General features: G+C 32.3%; 1 protein-coding gene across 3 annotated transcripts in view; it reads right to left on the bottom strand.

Moving 5' to 3' along the window:
• Nucleotides 1-18,845, bottom strand: part of LOC136989782 (dystrobrevin beta-like) — a 60,170-nt gene extending 41,325 nt beyond the window's left edge. For 2 of the 3 annotated variants that reach the window (XM_067288055.1, XM_067288052.1), the window contains exon 1: nt 18,683-18,845. In XM_067288055.1, coding sequence (XP_067144156.1) covers nt 18,683-18,704 — 22 coding nt within the window. In that variant the 5' untranslated portion in view covers nt 18,705-18,845. Of the gene's footprint in view, nt 1-18,145; nt 18,296-18,682 lie in introns of those variants that run through there. The other variant, XM_067288053.1, reaches the window with a different exon arrangement.
• Nucleotides 18,846-23,119: the final 4,274 nt, after the last annotated feature.

The following is a 23,119-nucleotide window of genomic DNA, read 5'->3' as shown; positions in this document are numbered from 1 at the left end:
GTAATGTTTAATTTAAACATTTTTTTAAAAACCATAAATTCTTATACCACTGCTTTTTCAGATTTAACATGAATTCTGGACACGTTATAATTAACTTTTAAGATGAATTCTGGACACGTTACAATTAACTTTTAAGATGAATTCTGGACAACGGACATCTTTTTTTACCATGTTAAACCATAAATTCTATTTTGAAGAAATGAATACCAAAAATACATAAATTATATAAAATGATTTCCTAATTACAAGATGAAAAGTTTTCTAATGCCTTCTAAAATGAAGATTTTCTAATGACTATAGTAACAGGTGTGGTCAGTTCAGCCATAGCAAGATCACATTTTGCTGCCAACATTATAAATACAATTCTAATTTTAAATCATCTACTAGTATGTAACAGTGTCAGACCATACCAATAGACTTTTCCATAAGGAAAAGGGTAAAGGAACAGGAAAAACGTAATAATTCCTTAGGAATTGCTTTTTCCCATAACATGACATATCACACTCTTTTTCGGCCAGATCATTTTTCCTCCTTCCTATTTAAAATACTGCATTTATTGTAAGAAACAATATGCAGTCGCATATGCAATATGCAAGTTTTTTCAGCTTGTAATTGCATTGTTTATTAGATGGCGACTATTTCTATTCTTTAGGAATTGGGTGCAATTATTATTTGAGAAGATATAATGGAATAAATCCAGTAATTTTTTACTTTGTTATTATTTGAATAACAATGCAACACTCAAAACACACATACTTTATTTTAATGTAAAGTTGGACTGACGATTCTGAATAGCATGAAATGTACAACAGTGATTCTCAATCTGTGGTCTGTGGAACATGAGTGCTCTGTGAAGTCACTTCAAGTGTTCCACGAAAAAACAAATATACAATTAAAAATTGTTGCAAAAAAAAAATCAATACAATGTAAAATAATTTCTGTATGGGAATGTAATTAGCAAATGCCAATGTTGTCATCTAATAGACCGAGTACACTTGATTTCAAAAAGGTTTGCCACCCCTGCTTTAAAGTTGGTGTATTGTAAGTGTTCCGCAGAAAACAATGTGAAAGTTTAGTGTTCCCCGACTACAAAAAGATTGAGAACCACTGCTGTACAGTACAGTTTTTCAGTTTTCAGTAAGACTTATCTTCCAATAAATAGTGCATTTACAATTAGAGAGCACCGTCTAAAACTTTTTTCATCTTGTCTTTGCACTAACTCTAAGTCAAAAAGAACTACAGACAAATACATATTTTAAAACATTTTTATACTGTCATGTAATTTACTGTACAGTAGACCAAATATTTGGCATTATTTGGTATTTGGCTATAAAGTAAGTATTTGGTTTTCAGCTGAATATTAAATGTGTATATTCAATACTAGGACAAAACATTTCCTTAAAGTTAAACTATTTGGCCAAATAATCTCATTTTAGATGGGGAGAGAAAGAAAAGATAAATAAATAAAACACAAAATATAATGAAAATAGCATTAATCTCATATATTTAAAAATACAGTAGAGCATCGTTTATCCGAAAGCCAGTTAACCGAAAGCTTTCCAGTTGGACTGTGTCGTGCTGAATCAAATGTTTTTGATATTAGATTAACTTCTAAAGTATAATTTTTTTGTTTTTATAATTTTCAATATATTTATTTTGTTTGTACAAAATAAAGAAATAATTTTTAACGATACAATAGCCTCGATTATTATTATAAAAATTTTCGTTAGGCTTAAAATCGACGAAAATTCAACATGAAACGTCACGCAACGGAGAAAAATTTCAACATGGGATAGGTTAATATATTTTTTCGTACATAATCAGTTATCCGAACAACCCTAGTCCCCAATTAATTTGGATAAACGATGCTCTACTGTATTATCTATTTCTTTCCAAAACAAATCTAGCTTTAATATGTGATCTTAAGCAAATATCTATTAATAATAGCAATTCAAGAATGATAAATTGTAATGAAGAAACATTAATGCTTCTGTATTTATGGGAAGTAAGTGATTTTGTAGGTTGTCATAAATACTTCTAGCTTCAAGGAACATACCACACATTCACTAAATACACTACTTTATTGGGCTGCCAAAAAAATGACAGCCCTCAATAGCAAGATTTATTTTTTATTTTTTATCACAATAATTTTTGTGAATGAAATAATTTAAATTTTGTGCCCCCTGGTAAACAAATGTGCCCATATCACATACTTCTTAGAGCAAGAATTAGCAAAGTTTCTTAGACCCTTTAATGCCTCATTTTGAATTTGTGGTATCATCTGCCATTGAAGCAATCAATAAAATACTTGGATCTTTAGCACTAAATGAGTTCCAATTTTATAAAATAGATGTTGTTTCTTTATATCCATCTGTGCCCTACTTCAAGGCAGTAATGCTAACAAATATAATTTTATTAAACAAAGGATTTTCTATGCAACAGGTATTGGAAATCTGCAAGGCCCTTTTACTTGCCCTTTACAGAGTCTAATTATTTTCACTTTAATAATGAAGTTTATCTCTGAAGATAAATTTCATTATTAAAGGATCAAGCCCATTGGCACTTCTTGTTTCTGAAAATAAAAACAAGAAGTGCCAATGGGCTTGATCCTTTCAGCAGTCCCGGCTGAACTAATCATGAAAAACATTGGGTTTACGGTATTTTCTGCACCTCTGCAGTTATCCACTATTATATGTTCAATATGTTGACAATAATTTGTCAGCATGAGATGGGACAACTGATGAGCTGGCACAATTCTTTTATCCAAGGTATATCCTTCAGTAAACTTCATAATACAAAGATTCCAAGATACAATTTCTAGATCTTTTAATAAATAGGTTGCCTACCAGCCTTTATTATGGTGTACATCACAAATTAGAACTGTCCTCTCATCACAACTGCCACATCTTTCCAACCCCCTAAGTATGTTAATAATACTATTACAGCACTTGCTTGTAGAGCATACTTGCTTCCCTCCTCATAAATGTTGATACATAAAGAATTATAGATCATTACCACAGTGGTATGCAAGATACCCAAATGCAAAGTTCAAGTACATTAATGCCTTAGTGCATAGACACCTACTACTTTAGATACAAAACAAGAAAATCTCACCCTCAAGCTCCTCTATTCCATATTTTGGATCAGTCTCACTCCACATGTAAAAAGATTTAGAAAATTTAGGCTTACTCTTCCAATTAAACCACAATGACTTTGCATAGAATATTATGCAATGACAGGAACAACTTATTCACATTAGAAAAGCATATACCCATGCTACAGCAAAAACAGTAGTACAAAAATTTTATCTGGGAGGATTTGTTTATCAAGAAACTAGAGCAGTGGTTCCCAACCAGTGGTCCGCAAGAGCTAAAATATGGTCCGCGAAAGATTTAAAACTTTTATTAATTTTGAGTTATTATTCCCACATTGATACAAATTGAATTTAATTTTTACTAAAAATGATATGTTTTCTATTATAATAGTACTGTTAAAGCATGTTACTCTTGAGTTTAACGATTACTTATGTTAAGTTTTGATTAAAGTTTATTTTTAGATTGACAGTTTATTTTTCTTAAACCTTGTGGTCCCTGCTAGCAACAATGAAATCAAAGTGGTCCCTGGTCCAAAAAAGGTTGGGAACTGCTGAACTAGAGCCATGCAACAAACCCACATTGAAGCTCTCAAGACTATGGGTCACACTAGGGTTTTTCATTTCCCAGTCTTTTGCTTGTTTCGGGGTTCTGGGAAAAAGTGAACCGTTTCCCAGGATCCCAGGATATAATTAATTATTTTTCAAATATAAAATAAATCTTAAAATCGAATGATATAATTATTTTTAATTTTTAAGTAACTTAATATGTCCTGCAATCTCGAAAATAATAATATTAATAATGCTGTGTAAAATATATATAAAAAATTACTTTTGAATTACATATAAATTTTCACAAATAGAAAAAATTTATTAAAGGTTGTTGGAAACTGCTTACAACAAAAATGCCTTTGAATTGAGTTGAAAATTTAAAGAAAAAAATGAACTTAAATCAAACTTCTAAGTTAGAAGGTAATTTTTGTTATTTAAATAAAACAATACAAAATATTATTGTAAATTTTTATAATAAGATTTTAAAAAGCAAAGATGGTCAATACTCCCATCACTCAATTTGATTCTTATTTTACTAAAGAAAAGTCCTGCTACCAAGAATGCCCTTTTCAATTCAATTGATGTGGATGGAATTGTCTTTAATGCATTTAAGAGAAGATGGATGTTATGTGTTTTTTCATCTGTAGCCTGGAAGATTTCTAATTGGTTTTCGAGATGTGTTACAGTAGTTCTTTTGCTGTCTAATACTCTTGATTTGTGTTCCTCACTGCTTTAATAGTGGCTTCAAGCTTATCGCCCGATAATTCAGCAGTTCATTTGGCTTTAATAATCAGGTTTATGAAGAAAACCTTCATACTTGAATACATCGTGCTCATTTGTATCCTTGCCTGCATTATGCCAGGTTGTGCAAATAGGCACAACCTGGCATAATGCAGTTATTAAAGCTACTGGTGTGTGGTTAAAAATTAAGACAGCATAAGCACAATTATTCCAGATACTACAGGTTCTGACAAGTAAAGCATTTTCAGAGTCCTGTCACAAATAAGCTACATATTGATTATTGACCATTTGTGACATGCCATAATAAGCAAAAATTTAAAAAACTAATAAGCAGGCTTAAAATTAATAAATACAAATGTATTCTTATAGTTTATGGATTAATTATACTTTCTATTTGCAAAATTTTTTCAACTTTAACACAAAATAAGAAAAAAGTGAATTTTTATGAAATTTGCAGGATTTCCTGGGATGAGAAGAACTTTCTGAGATATTTCTCGGGTTAAAAAAACAGCTGGAATCCCGGGATCCCATTGGAGAAACTCTAGGCCACACTGTATAAATCCTTAACAAAGTAACATACAGTGGAACCTTGGTATATGTCTGCTTTAGAATATGTCCAATTCAGAATACGTCCTGTTTGGACAAAACAAATTTTGCTCGGTATACAACTTTTGTTCATTATACGACTTAATTCAATTATACGTGCCATCTGTGAACAAGTAGCACTATCGGTGTACTAGACCAGACTAGACGTTCGCAGTCCCATCATTTATAACTTTGTTAAATTGCTTCTGATTTTAATTTGTAAGTAAAATTTTATTATTTTTATTAATCATGAATTGCAAAAAGGCAAATGAAAAGCAACAGAAAACTAAAAAAATGACTAGAATCACAATGGAACTGAAAAAAAGAGATTGTTGAGAAATATGAAGGTGGCATGGGTGTTCGAGATTTAACCGTTGCATACTGTATTCCGACAACAACGATATCGACAACCGTGAAAAATAAAGACATTATTAAATCTGCTAACGTTGCAAAAGGGGTTTAATCAATTTCTAAACAGATTATTAGTATTAAGGAAAGTTTTATTTGATTTGATTTTGATTTAATGATTTAAATAATACAAAACAATATACAATAATAACTTTAAAAATCTATAATAAAATTTATTTTTTTATTAATGTGCTCAAACAGTGTTTAAATTATTTTACAACCCCATTAATATATCATATCAAGAGGGTTTTTTTTTACATGAGAATGGATTAATCATTTTTACATTACATCTTATGGGAAAGGTTGGTTTGGTATATGTCCTATTCGGTACAAGTCCAAACATCAGGAACGGATTAAGGTCGTATACCAAGGTTCCACTGTATAAGGAAAACTACTACTTCAATATAATCTTTTTCAGTATGGTAAAGCAGTACTAATCTACATTCTATGTAGTTGACTCTCTATGCAGGAATCAATTCATCCTTATTTTCAAATTCAAATTTCATAATTGTGTTCCATCTAGAATGGTTTAACATTAAAATTTAAAAATTTTATACTAGCATTCAAGCATATGTTCTTTTGCTTTTCGCTTGGTGAAGATGTTTTTGAAAATGCTGAAAGTGCTTGTGTGAATATTTCTTTTTGTTATTAGACATGGATAATGCTGAAAAATAGTGTCCTCAGTGCTATTTATTTCATGAGCAATGCAGCATGATGGAAAAGTTCTTTTTACATCACAGAAAAATTATCATAAAAAAATAAAAATACTTATTGTGACATCATCACAATGCCAGGCTGCAATTTTTAATCATATTTTAATTTAAATAAATATAACTTTTGATGCTGAATCTGAAACTGATTAGTTTTTCTATGATGATGTTATTTTTCACATGACTTTTATCACAGAAAAAGTAAGATCATGTGAATATTGTACAGTAATACCCTGAACTTACGCGATAGGTGGGGCCGAGCGATAACCGCGTAAGTCGAATTCGCATAAGTCAGGGTATAACTTCGTATATAAATACATACAAATTATTTTTAATTTGGGCCAGAGACTAAAGAAAACAAATTTAGAAAAAAAATGTTTAATAAAATCTTAGATAACATTGTTTCCATCTCAGCGATAATACCGTGACGTTTACGAATAACGCTTGAATTTAAAGATTGAGCATTTTTCACAGCATCGAGAATTTTTTCTTTACCTTTTATAATTATTCTGACCGTCAATTCAGGTAGATCAAACTTCTTTGCCAAATCACAAATTTTCATTTTTGTATCGAAGCCTTTAATAATGTTAACTTTACATTCCAAAGATAAAGTTTTTCTTTTCTTGTTTGATGCAAAAGAATCAGTTCTACTTCATTTGGATGACATAGTAGAGTCTCTCAAGTCTCCATAGATATAACAAACACAGAAATGAATAACACAAAATAAATTGTAGCTATGCGTCAATTCCGCGCAACACATCCAAACATGTAAGCTGAACAATAGTGTGGGGGAGTGAGTAATCGAGAGTTGCGTGGCACTCAAACAAAAGACAAATCATCGAGATTTGAAAATTGCGTAATTCTGGGTTCGTGTAAGTTGGGGTAGCGTAAGTCGAGGTATTACTGTACTGTACAGTACATCTTAGAGAGTCAATTGATATATTACTGATCTTACAAGGAGAACATTGCTACATGCAAATCATGTAATACTTTGTACTAACATTTATTTGGTATTTAAACACATGCTGTTTCCCACCTAAGAGGATATTTCTCTATATTCAATACTTCTATTTTTTCATAAAAAAGCAATACATGGACTATTTGACAAGCAGAGTAAAGGTGTAAAGCTGATTAGCAGTGGCATTAATGAATTAAGATGAAATGTTTCATTTTAATGCAAGAAATATCCTCTTAGGTGGGTAAACGGCAAATGTTTAACTACCAAATAAATGTTAATTACGAAACACAATATAGTGCTTTGATGATCACTTGGCTTTCTTTTCCCTTTTATTTAGTTGACTAGTCACTAAATAAAAGGGAAAAGAAAGCCAAGTGATCGTCAAATAGGGATTGCAATTGCTGGATCCCTCATCCAGCAATCCAGATGGATCCAGCGCATTCTTCGGCCTGCTGGATCCAGCACTTCGTGCTGGACCCAGCGCTGCGGATCCACAAATACTCAATTAACTTTCTAAATAATTGTGCAAAAGTCTACATTGTCACGTTGCCGCTTTGCTAACTACTAGACTGCTACTAATTACTTACTCACTACTTTACTAACACTAATAATTAAATTACTTATAAATAAACTATACCTTAATCAATCCAACAAAATTTAATAAAATAATAATGTATTCAATCGCTTTAACGATCTTCCTCAGTTACAAAAAAATACAACATTAACTATAAAACATAAAATGTGTTTGGAATAAATGTAAAAAGAATAGTGCTTAATTACATTCCATTTTTAAACAAGATACATAGATGTACTGCCAGGTCTAATAATTTTCGTATTGTATACCGACGTAGTCCCACTATTTTCAAACTTTTAAGAAACGATAAAAAGAAAGAGGATCGGAATTCAACAACGAGTATATATTCGGTGCCTTTACACAACCAACGTTTCAATTCCAAGCTTGTTTATGTGGGTGCAACGATGCGCAGTTTAAAACAAAGGCTCAAGAGCACAAATATACAATCAGTAAGAACCTTGACAACACTGCGCTGGCACCATACGCAAGACAGAAGGATGTTAACGTCCAATGGGATCAAGCGGCAATTATAAAAACGATGACGAATAGGCAAACGGTCAAACATCTTGAGAGATTGGAAATCTGCAAGGCACACATGACAACTGGTCGTATAAACCATAGAGATGCGGACTCATTGTCTACCATGTGGAGATCCTTTTACATTAATTAATGTTATTAACGGACAATGCTGGTTTCGTTGGATCTTATATACAGGGTGTTTTTTTAAACTGACGGTACTCAGAGACATCTGTAGAGCAATCTAACAGCCGGACTGTCGCCAAATTTGGGAGAGTGACTAAGGACGACATGGGAAAGAGATTCCGCGAAGAAAAAAGTAGTACCCAAATTTTCCGGTAGGGGTGGATTTGGCACTGTTGTAGCAAAACAGCTAAGAATCTGCATAAAATCCAGCTGCAATTAACAAACACACGAATGAATAATTAGACAGAGGTTTCAGTGTAATAACGAAAGTTTAATTAATCAGCAAATAACCTTCTCCCTTCTTCAATGTGATCACTGTCCTGCTGGACAACTCATTGCATCCTGAACACCGTGTTCTCTATGGCCGAACGTAACATGGCTCCGCAGGAATGTTCATCACAGTTCGAGAAATGTTGTCCTTCAAAGTCATCAAGTTTGGGACACTACCAAGATAGAGCTTGGACGTTAAGTAACCCCCACAGGAAGAAGTAACATGGGGTTAGATCCGGGACCTTTCTTCAGTGAAGTGCTGGTAGCTTTTTCGCTACAACAGCGCCAAATCCTCCTCTACCGGCGAATTTAGGTACTACTTTTTTTCTTCACAAAATCTCTTTTCCATGTCGTCCTTGGTCACTCTCCCAAATTTGGCGACAGTCTGGCTGCTAGATTGCTCTACAGATGTTTCTGAGTACCGTCAGTTTAAAAAAACACCCTGTGTATATTTTTTCCGCTATTTATTTTGTTTATTTATCTATATTTTGTCCATTTGGGCGTTTTCCGTTAATTTTCATATTTATTCCGAACACATTTTATGTTCTATATTTAATGTTCTATTTTTTTTGTAACCAAGGAAGATCGTTAAAAACGATTGAAAACGTTATTATTTTATTAAATTTTGCTGGATTGATAAAGGTGTAGTTTATTTAACTTATTCTACTTCCAGTACATAGTTTTATATACTTATAAATAACTACAGACTAATATGTAGAGCCTATATATGAAAACTGGTAAGACTGATAGCCACTTAGCCACTGATTATCCGTCTTTACATTATTATAATATATTACCGTATTTTACGGACTATAAGACGCATTTTTTTTCTTCGAAAAATTGCCTCCAAAATTCAGGTGCGTCTTATAATCCGTAGCGTCTTATAGTCCGTAAAATACGGTAATATAAATTAATCAGTAGAATTACCTTTGCTATCATTTAACTTAAAGATTACATTATAATTATAATCTAACTAAACATTTAAAGTTAATTATCTCTATCTCGAATGTTAAACCGAACCAAAGTTAAGTTTACTACCTAAATGTGTAAAAAGTTTTACTGATTTATAGTGACCAGTCTAAATAATAAAAGCTTTTTAAGTATTTTTAAAAAATGTTTTATTTCATTAAAAAAAAACATAAATTGCAGGATAGATAGATAGACAGATAACACTTTATTGCACCAAAAATACATCCACGCTGGATCCGCGCTGGATCCAGCTGGAATGATTTCAATCCAGCAAAAATCCAGCTGGATTCAAAACACTGCTGGATTGCAATCCCTATCGTCAAAGCACTATATTGTGTTTCATAATTAACAAGAATTAAGCGCAACACGGTTTCAAGTCATTAATTAATTTACCAAATAAATATTAGTTTATCATAAGAATTAATTCTATACCAAATTCACTCCATATAGTAAGGAAAAAATTTTGAAATGAAATCATGTGACTTCCAGTCCAATTCAGAAGTTCACATATAGTGAATCTAGTCTCAATTTTCATCTATCCAACTCCATTCTCAAGATTAAAGAAAGACAAATGAACAGACAGATGAGAGTGGAAATTTATAGTTTCAATTTTTTTTCAAATTGCAGCCCAGTAATAGTAAACTTTCACTGTTTTAAACTAGTTAAGTAACACTGTATCAGCGTGTAGTTGGAACGAAGCTGCTCACACCTTTATTTTCTAGATAAGCGGTTCTTAACCTTCTTATACTCGTGGCCCACCAAATATTTCATAATTTTTTTGTGACCCCCATTTTTTTAATAATAATTTATATTTGTTAAATTATCTATAATAAATTGTTTTTTTTATTATTACTTTATTTTTTTATATAAACCAATAAATGTAAATCATAACTTTATTATTTCATGATCTATTTAAATAGCATTCAAACTTCACAATTAAACACGAAAACGCATTAATTTTTATCAAAAAATAAAAAACATGTTGATAAATTGATCCAAAGTCGATGCTAAAACTAAACTAAAATACCCACAACTTGTGGTAAAGATTTTGCATATCTTTTGCAAAAATATTTAAATTTTCAAAGCCAACTACTAAGCCTACTATTTTTCCTAATTATTTTTAAAATTCCAAGCATTAATAGTTTCTTAGAATTACTTTGGAATAAAAGAAGTAAATACTGCAGTGTAAGTAGCATATTTGCATTTATTTCTTCTGTACTAACAAAGTTGTATGTAGGAAGAAATAAGAAATAAATAAAAAAAACTAAATAGGAAAACTTTATCTTTCTTATTTCACTTTTTAATATGATATTCAGTTATACATCAATTTTCTTATATTCTGAAAGAAATTTTGCATAATTTGGTGGCCCCCGGCAAACTTGTTATGGACCCCCAGAGAGCCGTGGCCCCCGTCAAGAATGATTGTTCTAGATTGAGGGAAAAAAGAAACAAAAAATCATTCATTCTCAACAATGTATTTGATTTCTATAGGATCATTTAAAGGTACTATACTGTACATATATAAGGTCAGAATAAGCCATTAATTAATTGCTATGCCAACATCTCGTGAAATTCTGTCTATCACTATGGTCCTTGGACTTACAGATTGACTCGTAGTGATCTTTATTGTAACTCTTTAAAAATACTGAGTCAGTTATTTTTTTCACTTGACTCAATGTAACATAGGTAAGACCGATAGCTGTCTCTTTTTTCCCTATATCTATTTTGATTTTTGGAACAGTTAATCCCTGTGATTTATGTATAGTCATCGAGTATGCTAAGGTAAGGAGAAACTGTCTACGAGATCGCAATATATTGCCATTGTTCAAACAGCGTGTTATGGAGATTATTGGAAACAGATTATCATAGATGAAAGGTTCCTGATAGCTATCGAATTCCACTAAAATAAACAGAGGAAGAGCTGGAGGGCGAGCATTAGGAGCATATATAATGTAGCGTATAGTTCATAGTGAACCATTGACGAGACCTCCTTGCACCAATAAGTTGACTCTCAGCATGATTCTGACATTAACTGAATACTTGGAGAGACCAAGAGCTGAATCATCTTTGGACAAAGGCAGGACAATATCTGGAGTGTTTTCAGGTGCTATATAAGCAACAGGGTACCCAGTTGACTGCAAGTAGTCTTCGTTATTTTGTTTAACTTGCTCATTTGTTGGATATAACTCTACTGCCGTTTGGAACTGATCAAGTTCATTTCTGGATAAATAGGCTCCATTTCTTGTTGTCAGAATGTTCAGATCTGTATCAGAGAAATCACCTGAAGCTAGATGTTGTAAGACATCTGTGAAGGAACTATCTGTGCTATTTTGTCTATGAGAATTACTAAGTTCAATGAACTTCTCAAAAGAATCAAATGTGAATATAATGTAATGTGCCAACAAGGTCCCTACCTTGTTTGGACATTACATTGTAAAAAACACTCGAGGAGAGAAGAGTATCTTTAACAGGAGGAAGCTGACGAAAATCACCAAACAAATAGATAAAGAATCCACTAAATGGCTCATCTTTCTCAGGGTTTATCTCCCTCAATCTTCTCTCGGCCATGTAAAGCATTTTTGCACCAATCATTGACATTTCATCGATGATGATGAATTTAAGTGACTTCATCTCAATCTGGAATCTCTGTGCAGCTTCTCCATTTAGAGATCGAAATTTTGTACTAACGATAGGAAGACGAAGGAGAGAATGGATCCTAAAGCCATCAATATTGATCGCTGCTGCTCCACATTTTAAAAAGAAAACTTTTTAAAACTTATTATTCTATAAAGATTCTTTATATTTGTTGTTGTGTATCTAGTTAGCGATAACATTTACCTTTCAAAATTACCGTGTTAATGCTTGTCATATTTTCCGGCCACTAGATGACGCTTCTATACGCGCGTGCAGGAAGTGACTAACTCTTGACTTCATGCATTCCTTGTCAACATTATAACTCTAGAATGAGTTGTCCAATCTTGATGAAATTTTCTAGGATGACTCATCACACTCAAGGATGAAATGATTAAAATTTCAACTCTCAAAAATGATCCATACTGAAGAAAGACATGATCTTCGTTTTGACCCTTATCTCCAGTTCTACAAAAATGGATCATTTTTGAGAGTTGAAATTTTAATCAGTTCAACCTTGAGTAATGATGAGTTGTCCTAGAAAATTTCATCAAGATCAGACAACTCATTGTAGAGTTATAATGTAGACAAGGAATGCATGAAGTCAAGTATTAGTCGTCACTTCGTTCTGACAATTAAACATAAAAATTTAAATTGAACAGTAATTAGTTGTCCATTTATTTATTTATTTTTATCTGCACAATAATCTCCATTAATTAAGTGTCCTCAATCACTTTCCTAAGTAGCAACCTGTACTTAGGAACAATAATGTGCGATAATTTCACAACAAACAAACATACATGCATAAGTGTTATATCGAATTGTACAAAACAATGTCTTTCTGGCTCAGTGCCAGCAAACAACTATGTAACTAGACAATGTTAATTTTCACAAAATGTTACAAATTATCAAGTTTATGTGTCAGTTCTGATATATATTACTATTTTTCTTATAAATTTTTCTAATAAAATGTATCGAAAAATATTGCATTTAAAACTAAAGATATTAATAAATGTAAGTGATTTTTTCATATAGATATAATGATAATTTGATTTTTGGTGAACTTTTAAAATAATATCACCCGACTGACCTATATTGCCTTAGGAGGAATTGCAAAATAAACGTAAACAAGATGTCGGGGGAAAAGAGTTAAAGCGATACGAAATTCATCATACACTATAGGAACGTGTTAGCTGAATGACCTCGGTCGAAACAGTTTTTACTAAGCCATTTTGTTAAAACACGTTTTGTCTAGTTAAAACTAGTTTTAACTCATTCATTTTTGATTAGCAGTAAATTCTAGTTATAACAATGACATCCAGTAAAAACTAGTTTCTAGTTAAAACATGTTTTAACTAAAAACGGGTTTTTACTGAAACATATATTATCAAACCTGAAGCAGATCTCGATAGAGATACGAAAATGTTCGTTCATGCAAGTAAATATTATTATATTTAACTGGAAATAAAAAGGTTTTGAAAGGGCTAGTTATAAACGCCAGTTCTTAATTGTGAAATTTTGACTGTAATATTAATATTACAAGGTCAATTAAAAAACATGTATCTTGAAAATTTATTAAATAATTAATAGTAATTTATTCATTGTTGTTTGCCTGCTGCATTTTCTCTGTAAAAAGTAAACAACATTAATAGAGCACTGTGACTAGTAATAATAAGATCCAAACAAAAACATCTGAGATGTAAAAAAATTAAACCAAGTAAAAGTTTATGAGAATTCACATGACAGTCAAAATTTTTCTTAGGAGTTTTTCTTTGGTAAACATAGGCTTGGTGCTTGGAGGCAAAATGTAGAAAACAATACAGGTGAAAATCTTGTGGGTACTGCTTCCAAGTGCCAAGCTTATCTTTACCAAAGAAAAACTGCTGAGAAAAATTTTGACCATCATCTAAATTGTCATAAATTTTTTTACATCTCAGATTATTTGTTTGGATATCAATTGATTTTGTTTAATAATTGTATTATTACATCAACACATAAGAAAATGATGTACAATTCAGTTGGTGCTTGTGACCGAACATGCCGCTGACCAAATGTGCTGCCAACTGAATGCTTTTAAATATTCATTTTGGTTGGCGCTGACTGAATGCATCAATGACCAATGCACCGCCAACTAAACGCACTACTCCCGACCAATGCTTTTGATATGCTGTTTAGAAAAATTGTTATAAAAAGTTTTTATTCACATAAATTTGAGCTTTTGTACTTCTGAGTAACATTTTGAATAAAATTTGTTTTCATGCAATTTTATCTTTATAAGCATAAAATTAAGCTGTAAAACTGAATTAGCTCTATGGAGAAACCCTGTGAACTTTGACCTATCAACCCCTAAGTTTCATGAGCACCTCACCTCAAGGTTTAAGTTTAAAATTTGCGCTTTCTAGGCCCAGTAGTTTTTACTCTATGAGTGTCTACAGTGCCAGATGAAGAAAACAAAAGAGAAGAAAATACAACATTTTTGGCAATTTCTGCACTTTCCAATTGCTTATATTTTGGCAACTGCATTAAATAAAATCTTGAAATTTTGCACACTACCTAAGAAAACAACTTTCTTTAAAATGAGTTATTTGGAATTACTTTAGATGTTTGGGAGACAGAGAAATCGTCCCCGAAAATCGGTAACTCTAATTCCTGTATATATAGTCAGTCAGGGACTATTTTACTTGTCAGGAAGGTCCTGACTCCTGAAAAGTAAAGTAGCACAGAAATGCAGAATATATCCAATTGTGCAAACAAGGTTTGGGAGAAATTAAAGCAGTCCCAGAGAAATTTGCAATATAAAAAATTACAGCCAAGTTCTCATAAATGGAAATGTGTCAAGTTATCCAATATGATGACTAAAATAAAGTTGAAAAAAAACCAACAATTAAGAAAATACAGTAGTGCTTTATACAGTATTCTCTGACCACCCATCACTGGCACTACAGTTGGTTTCTACTCCAAGTATCCCAGCGATTTCCATCACTTTTTGTTTCAGTATCGTCCTGAAACAGGAAGATTCGATGAATGAATTTGCTTTAGCCAACATACCAGAGCATCTTCCACAACTTTGTATGACGACTTTCTCTGGCATTATTGAGAGAGCCACAATAAAGATCCAAGAAAAAGTTTCTTAATTTCCTCTTTTTTCTTCAGAATTTCCACCAATGTTCTTGGAAGGTTTTCTTGTTTTACAAATTCGGCTTGCAAAGTTTTTTCAGGAAGGCGAGTCGACTTATCAGACATCTAAATAAGTGTGGGACAGAAAAAGTATGTCAATTTATCCAGTGGTGATGAGTTAAACGGTGTTGAATAAACCAGAGTTTTTAACATTAATGCCTACTTAAGTCGGCCGGGACCACAGAAAACTAACTATTTAACTAACAGTGACTAGTTACACCTATGACAACTTATGTGGACTCGACTGATCCAATGCAAATATTGTGGCCAGGTTTTGCATTCTATTTTATTTATCTTTAGCAAACAAATCACAATTACCATAACCAAACCATAATGTTTGGCTATGGTAATTGCAATTTTCCAAGTAGTAAAAGAGTGAATATTTTGTTTTAATTCAAACTGACAAGAAATTTTACCCATTTTAAGTAGTGTCAAAAAGGTTTGAAATAAAAATGGATTGTTTTTTTTTTTTTTTTGGTTTTTTCTGAAGCTCTATTTAGATATCTTTTTTCACATGAAATGAAACTGTGATTTGATAAGTGAGACTAACTTATCCTTACTGCAAGCAGATAACAGTTTAAGTAGGCAATGATGTAAGAAGTGAATGATTTGATTAGAAACAAAGTAAAAGATATTTTAGTTTCATTTTTAAAACATGTGATCCCCACATTTTGACTAATTTTTCCAGTTAATGTCAATAATCATAGCTGAGATGCTATTTCATTTTTTTTGTGGCTATTGCTATAACAACTATACTTCTTACTGTAAACTGGATGAATTATAATTCTTTCTTCCACGTAAAACCTTCACAATCCAGCATTAGGTGTTTATATAACTGCTAACGTTTTCAACCCCGTTGGGGTCTTCTTCAGGCACAGCACAAAAATAGTTTCAAATGCCAGTGAATGGAACGAAGAAACCGAAGCTTCGGTTTCTTCGTTTCCAATGTTTCCAACCCCAACGGGGTTGAAAACGTTAGCTGCTATTGCTATAATAATACATGTTAGTACTAGCAGCCAAACTGTCCTTAGAATTCAAAAAGGATAAATACATCCTTGATATCAAAAATTATATAACTAATAAAAGAAACACCATCTTTCAGTATTATGTAATTCAATAATTTCACATACAACAACTAGACAAGTATTTTCAACACTATATTAATGTCATCTTCTGGCAAACAACATATCTTGAGTCTGTGTCCTTATGCATTACCAGCTGATTTCAAAAGTCAGGATTTAACATTCCAATAAAACCACAGCTACCCTTATGTAAAATTCTATGTAATGACAGGAACAAATTATCTAAGTTAGAAAATCAGACATATACATAATGCCCTTACAACCACCAAAACAATGATGAAAAAGTGATATATATCAGGGCCCCAAGTAGAAAATTACAAAGCCAAATATTAAAACAGTAAGATGACATTTGTAAAACCAAAATTTCCACAGAACTATATAGAACAGTGATTCTCAACCGGGGTCCATGTAACATTACTGGGGGGTCCACAGAAAAAATACCAAATTAGGGGTTAATGGTGATATTTTAGTGGTCTATAGAATAATTCCACTTCAGAACAATTCTTTTACTGAGAATTAAATTTCTACAGTACATATATTGTCAATTTCTTTATTACTCATTTCTTGCATAAGGGTTAAAATATAAATTATTTAAAATATTGAATACATATACAACATATATATCTCATTGACAAAGGTCAAAGAAAGATTATAAAGCCGGGGTTTGTTAAGAGAATCTTATGCCATCAGCGTCATGTCACTTGGCAGTGACATTCTGAACATTTTCCTTTCTTTTTTTATTAGTGAAAAATATAAGGTTTTTTTTCCTGTGCAATGTCTGTTGGGGTCCACAAAAAAAATTAAGAGGAAAAGGGGTCCATGGGTAAAAAAAGATTGAGAACCACCGATCTCAATCATTACTTTACACCCCTATGGAATGTCCATCCTCATACAATGCAAGGACTGCAACTGTTTATTCATCTGGAAAACATAGATATAAATTTTTAAAAATATATTAGCATCTTCTTCACCCGAAGATGACATTATTATTATTATTAACATACTCAATGTAATTAAAAATGTTTGTGTTTAGATTGTGGATGTTTATTTTTGCTGGATTGTTAGGCAAGTCTAGTTTAAACTGACGTCATTAATATAATGTCAAAAGTACACGCCTAGCTGTCATTTACGAAATGATTAAAGTACATAATACCAAAAGACAGCAGTTCTTTTATTAGTTTTACAAACTTTCCTCAAAAACAATCATACCATAGGTACACAATTTCCGAAGCCTTGGTATGGCTCAGATGTCGTTTCACAAAGCCCATAAAAGGACCTTCCGAACTCGTAAGCAAAAATTCATTTAATTTTATGAGCATAGATTTAATGAGTGCTTGCTTTCTCTGCTTTGGGGAAAATTTCTACCTTCGGAAGAGAAAACTCTCCCCAAATTGCCCTAGATAAACCAGTATATTCACTATTAAACCATTCCAGTATTAAACTACTATTAAACCAAACTATTAAACAATTCCAAACCAGCAAAAGTATTCTTTTGAACTTATTCACTACACAATAATCACAGACATCTTACTGAATCTCATCTTAATCGACTGTATATTAAAAATAATATAGAATTCATTAAAATATCAATAAAGACTTTCCATCCTCATTGATGTACAGTGTATCAAATCTTCTAGATGGAGGAAAAAAACACATTTTAATACATTTATATGTTTGTTTTTATTCGATTCTAACCTTTATAAATACGTATTCAAAAATCAAACACCTGTTGCCTTACTTCTCCACATAACTCCACTTAAAATTCGTGAATTTTAGAAGTGAAGATCGATCGCACATTTATCCATAAAAACACAAAATTCAATTAAGGAGCGCCATATCACTTACTACATAAATATATATTTATAGATTTTAATAAAATAAAAATAAAATTTTTCTATCTTTTTAAAAAATTTTAAATACGTCATATTTTGCAATTCTACTGTTTTTTGTTTTTAATAAATAAAATTTGGCGATTTAAATTGGATTTTTTAGACTAATTTATGCATCATTTGTGGCATTTCAAATACATTTTAAATGTAAACAATGAGAAAATTTATAAAATTGAAATTTAATTTAATTTACAATTTTCTGTTGTTTTTTTAATCAAAAATAATAACATTGGTATTGAATTTTTTATACATATTTTTTTAAGATTACAAAAAGTCGTCTGACGTTAAAGTCCAATGACCTTTTATATTATCAAAAATGGTTTAAAGATAAAACGTGACTCACCCGTTCTCAATCCACTCCTCATATGGGTTTAAAATAATTTTTTACGATTTATTTATCTTCACCTTTATTGTGACAAATTGTCAAATTGAATGTAGGCTTTCTAATCAATCCACAACATGGCGACCTTTCTTCCCCACTAAATAGTTCTGTTTTTGTCTACTAGATGGCACCACGCGCAAATCGCCTGTCATTTGTATAAAATATCTATATACATATATAATGACATACAATTCAATTATTATTCTTTTATTAATTTATGTTAAATATGAGGAATTGTTAGTTTTTAATTATTAAAAACTAGCAGGTAAGCCCGGTGTTGACCGGGCAAAAAATAAGCACAAACATTAAGTTTATTAGATTATTTCGTATTTCTAATCCTTCTATTACATTATATTGTAGTGTTTGATTTATATTTACAAAGGTTATCTTACGTAAGAGATTATCACACCGAGTGGCCAATTTAACACATTTTTAAAATTCTTTAAATTGTGTACAGTAAAGGAGTAAATAATTTTTAAAATGTGTTAGATTGGTCACTCGATGCGATAAACCCTTACGTAAAATAATCTTTCTTGTTATATAAATTAAATACTGTAATATAACAAACATTAACATGAAAATCATATAAAGAGTTTGGTTATTTCAGCCTACGATTGTCACGTTTTTCGCGAAACGCGGGTGTTACGAAATGGCACAATTTTATTGATCAAGTAGACACCAATGCAAAATACGATACACTACCTTACAAAATAAGATAAGATATCGTACTTTTTTCTAATGTTAGCACTAACAAACTGTTTCATTCATTGCCGAATATCAAATGGTGATCGGACAACCAATCAAATTTCGCGAAAAATGGACCAAATATTTAAACTCGAAACTCTCGAAAACCACTTAAATCGTATTTTGTGCTGGCCAGCAGCGTCGTAAATAGTCTTTTAAGAGTCGTATGCGCCCGGTGCGAGCTTCTGTAACTATCCTATGCCTTAAAACTATGATATAAAACTTGGTCCAGGTCATTTCTACGCCTCCCCAGGGTCTACGCCCTGTGCCTGGGCACCGCTGGCACCGCCCTAGTTACGGCACTACTGGCCAGTAACCTCGTATTATGTAATTTTCCTATTGAATGCCACCATATCGCTTGTCCGATAGAAAGGACGGTCTGTTGCGAAAGGGGTTTGAAGTAATTCGACCAAAAGTAGCCGTTGACCTCCTCCCGGGAAGAGAGGATGGTCAGACGACTGCTAATTAATACCGGTCTACTATCAGTATTTGAAAAGTAATCCGTGTTGGATAGGTTTTGATGGCCCTGCAAGTGACCGAAGTTGCTAACTTTAACGTCCGAAAGACTTCATATAATGCTTGTTTAAATTTTAAAAAATCATGTAAAAAGGCGAGAATAATGGCTTTTATGTGATCCCGTAAAAAACCTGGCGAAATCAGGTTAATACCTGTCATAGCGAAATTTTCGGAAATTCTGGAGATGTGTAAGCTCACTGTAAAAGGAAGATGCCTAAATCTCAGGGACTCTATGGATGTATTTGACAGAATGCATGGCGAGAAACAACCCTGTTTAGTGAACTTAAGAAAGAAAAAACAGATCAAAATTGACAATTTTTTTTTTAAATCATGACATGGTGAGCGAGAAAACTGTCCTTTGAATACATTATATGTCAAGCTCAAACAATATTGCAGATATGTTACCTAAATATCTTAGTGAAGAAAAATCTAAATCCTTTAATGAAATGTACAGACTTTTCGAATAGAATAATGCCTTATTTTAATATAATGTTTTATTTTTAGAACTTGCAGTAGTTATTAAAATTAAAGATTCACGAATGTGTTTGTTTATCCTAAAAAAAGGACAAAAATGTTGTTATGTGGTGTGTTAAACATAAGTTTAGAAGTTGTTTCTGCAAACGACATATAACTACTAGATCCTGAACTGGGCCGCCATCTTTGCGTCTGCCATGACAATCTAAGGCAAAAAGCTACACACCTGCAGGAAATACATAATACAGATACTATGACTGTTCATCACATCAATATATAATTTTTATGACTTTAATTTGCAGAATTGATAAATAATGCAGTAATACCTCGGTTTTCGTTGACTTCGGTTATCGTCGATTTTTTCGCGAAAAATTTGTCTCGGATTTCGTCCGTGCTTAAGTGACCTCGCTGCTAATTTTTCGAAAACAAAGGACGACCCATGCGTTTTCCAACTCAGCGTGGCGTTATTTCTCGTTATGTAAGCATTACCCCGCGACGGCTTACCATTGGCCAACGGCTCCGTTCTCTCAACACTGGGAGTTCGGTCGTGGGTTCGCGCTTCGTCACGGCTGGCCACGTGAAGTTTTCCGGGTTTTCTCCACGTCTGTAACGCCTAAATAAGAGTCAGTTACCTTTAAACGAACCTCCCGGAAGGCATTATTACCGCGTGTGCCGCGAGATTTTTAAAGTGTACCGCAACTGCGAATACCCACAGATAAGCGAAGTCAGACAAGTAGTTCAATCGGTTCTACCTTCTTGGAAATTGTACCGGTGTTACCGGTGCCGATACTTAACAAGGCGTTTAGAAAATGTTACCTAAACAACCAACTGCGTTTAAAACTCAGTTATGACGTCATCGGTTGTTCTGCGGTACTTACCGAAGTAACCGTGTGTACCGTGACAAAAGAAAAGGTTGAGAGTCACTTTACTAAACCAATAAAATTGTGTCGTTTCATACCATTCGAGTATCGCAATAAACGTGACAATGGTAGGCTAAAATAACCAAACTCTTTATGTGGTTTTCGTTTTAATGTTTGTTACTTTTTTCTCGGCCAACGCCGGGAAAAAAAATGGCAACGTATCGTTAAAATTAATTCAATTTTATTAGTGAGCATCCGAACTAAAATGTTATCATCAATAACTTTCATATTCCATTCGATGTTGTATTTTTATTGTTCTATTTTTTATGCATATTAAAAGTTGTTATATAAAATTTATGTTTAATTTCGGAAAAATCAATACATTATAAAGTTTTATATTAAGGATTTATTTTTTCAATTATTAATATATGCAGTGGCGTAGCGTGGAAATCAGCCGCCCAGGGCGGAGGAAAATTTTGCCGCCCCCTTATTTAGGTATCTCAATTTAAAAGACTAAAATATGCAGTAATTCTAAAGAACACTTCGGCAAGAACAATCATCGTTATTGTGTATTGTACAGGTTACAAATAAAAAAGTCATGTATATATGTTTTGCAATATGATAATCACACATTTTTATTACAAAAAGTTTTACAAGATATTATTTATTGTGAAATTTTGCCGCCCCCACTACGCTACGCCACTGAATATATGACGTTTTATAATGTATGGAAAATATATTATTTTGAATGTTAATCCTTTTATATAATTAAAAGCTTGAAACTTTTATTACAGTTATCTTATGAATGAACATCTTCAATTTGTTATGCAAATTAACATTAAGGCTGTGTCATACGGCCAATGGCGAGGTTGAGGCCGAAGTTTTAAACGCGAAAACGTGTACGTCCGACGTTCAGCGCCGCTTTCCTGTAAGCCTAGAAGTTTGACAATGGTGTTTGGAAAGTCAGTGGAATCATGCTCGATATTCCAAACGCCATTGTCAAACTTCTAGGCTTACGGGAAAGCGGCGCTGAACGTCCGACGTACACGTTTTCGCGTTTAAAACGTCGGCATCAACCTCGCTAATAATAACGCGTCTTTTGGCGCCAGTTACAACAGATTCTGATGTTGCATGGGATTAGATGAAATAAACAAAATCTTGTTAAAATTTACAAACTAAACTTTCCATATTCGTGTTTATAATGACATTTTGAAATGTTATTTCTTGTATAGCTTATAATTAATATTCTATTCCAAATAAGTCATTTTATATACTTTATATTAATGCATAAGAAAAAAAAATATTAAAGAAATACATTTTGCATTATTTTCCAATTATGGAATAAAAATGTTTAAAAATAGCAGCTATATTATTGAAGACTATTATTTTTTTGAAGTGAAGAATCCCAGCACTTTCAGATTTTCTGCCTTTCATGAGCAAAGCCATTGAGAGCTGGAATGGGGCCTCAAATAGTGGGCTCTTTCACCATTTTCATTTTTCTTTTTTTAAAAAATGAAATACTGTATGTAGAATGTTACTTAACTGAAAAAAGCAGTCTTACAGATTTTATTGTTTGTTAGTAAAAATAGCATTTATTTTATCAAGGTAGGAACCTTTATGGGCCCCTAAGTTTTCTCTTGGCCTGAGAAAAAATTCTTAGTTCCCTCCATGGCCCTGATCATGAGTTAACATGAGAAAAAACCTGAAATGTTTCTCTTGTTGACTCCTGGTAATAGCCTTTCCTGTACGTAACCTTTCTAAAGTTTTTCATCCAAGAAAAGTAGTTTGAATTGAATTTAAACTC

Source organism: Centruroides vittatus, unplaced genomic scaffold, assembly GCF_030686945.1.
Source record: "Centruroides vittatus isolate TY-2023 unplaced genomic scaffold, ASM3068694v2 scaffold_769, whole genome shotgun sequence".
Taxonomy (NCBI): Eukaryota; Metazoa; Arthropoda; class Arachnida; order Scorpiones; family Buthidae; genus Centruroides; species Centruroides vittatus.
The sequence above is the reverse complement of the archived record's forward strand: the minus strand, read 5'-3'. Positions and strand labels throughout refer to the sequence as shown.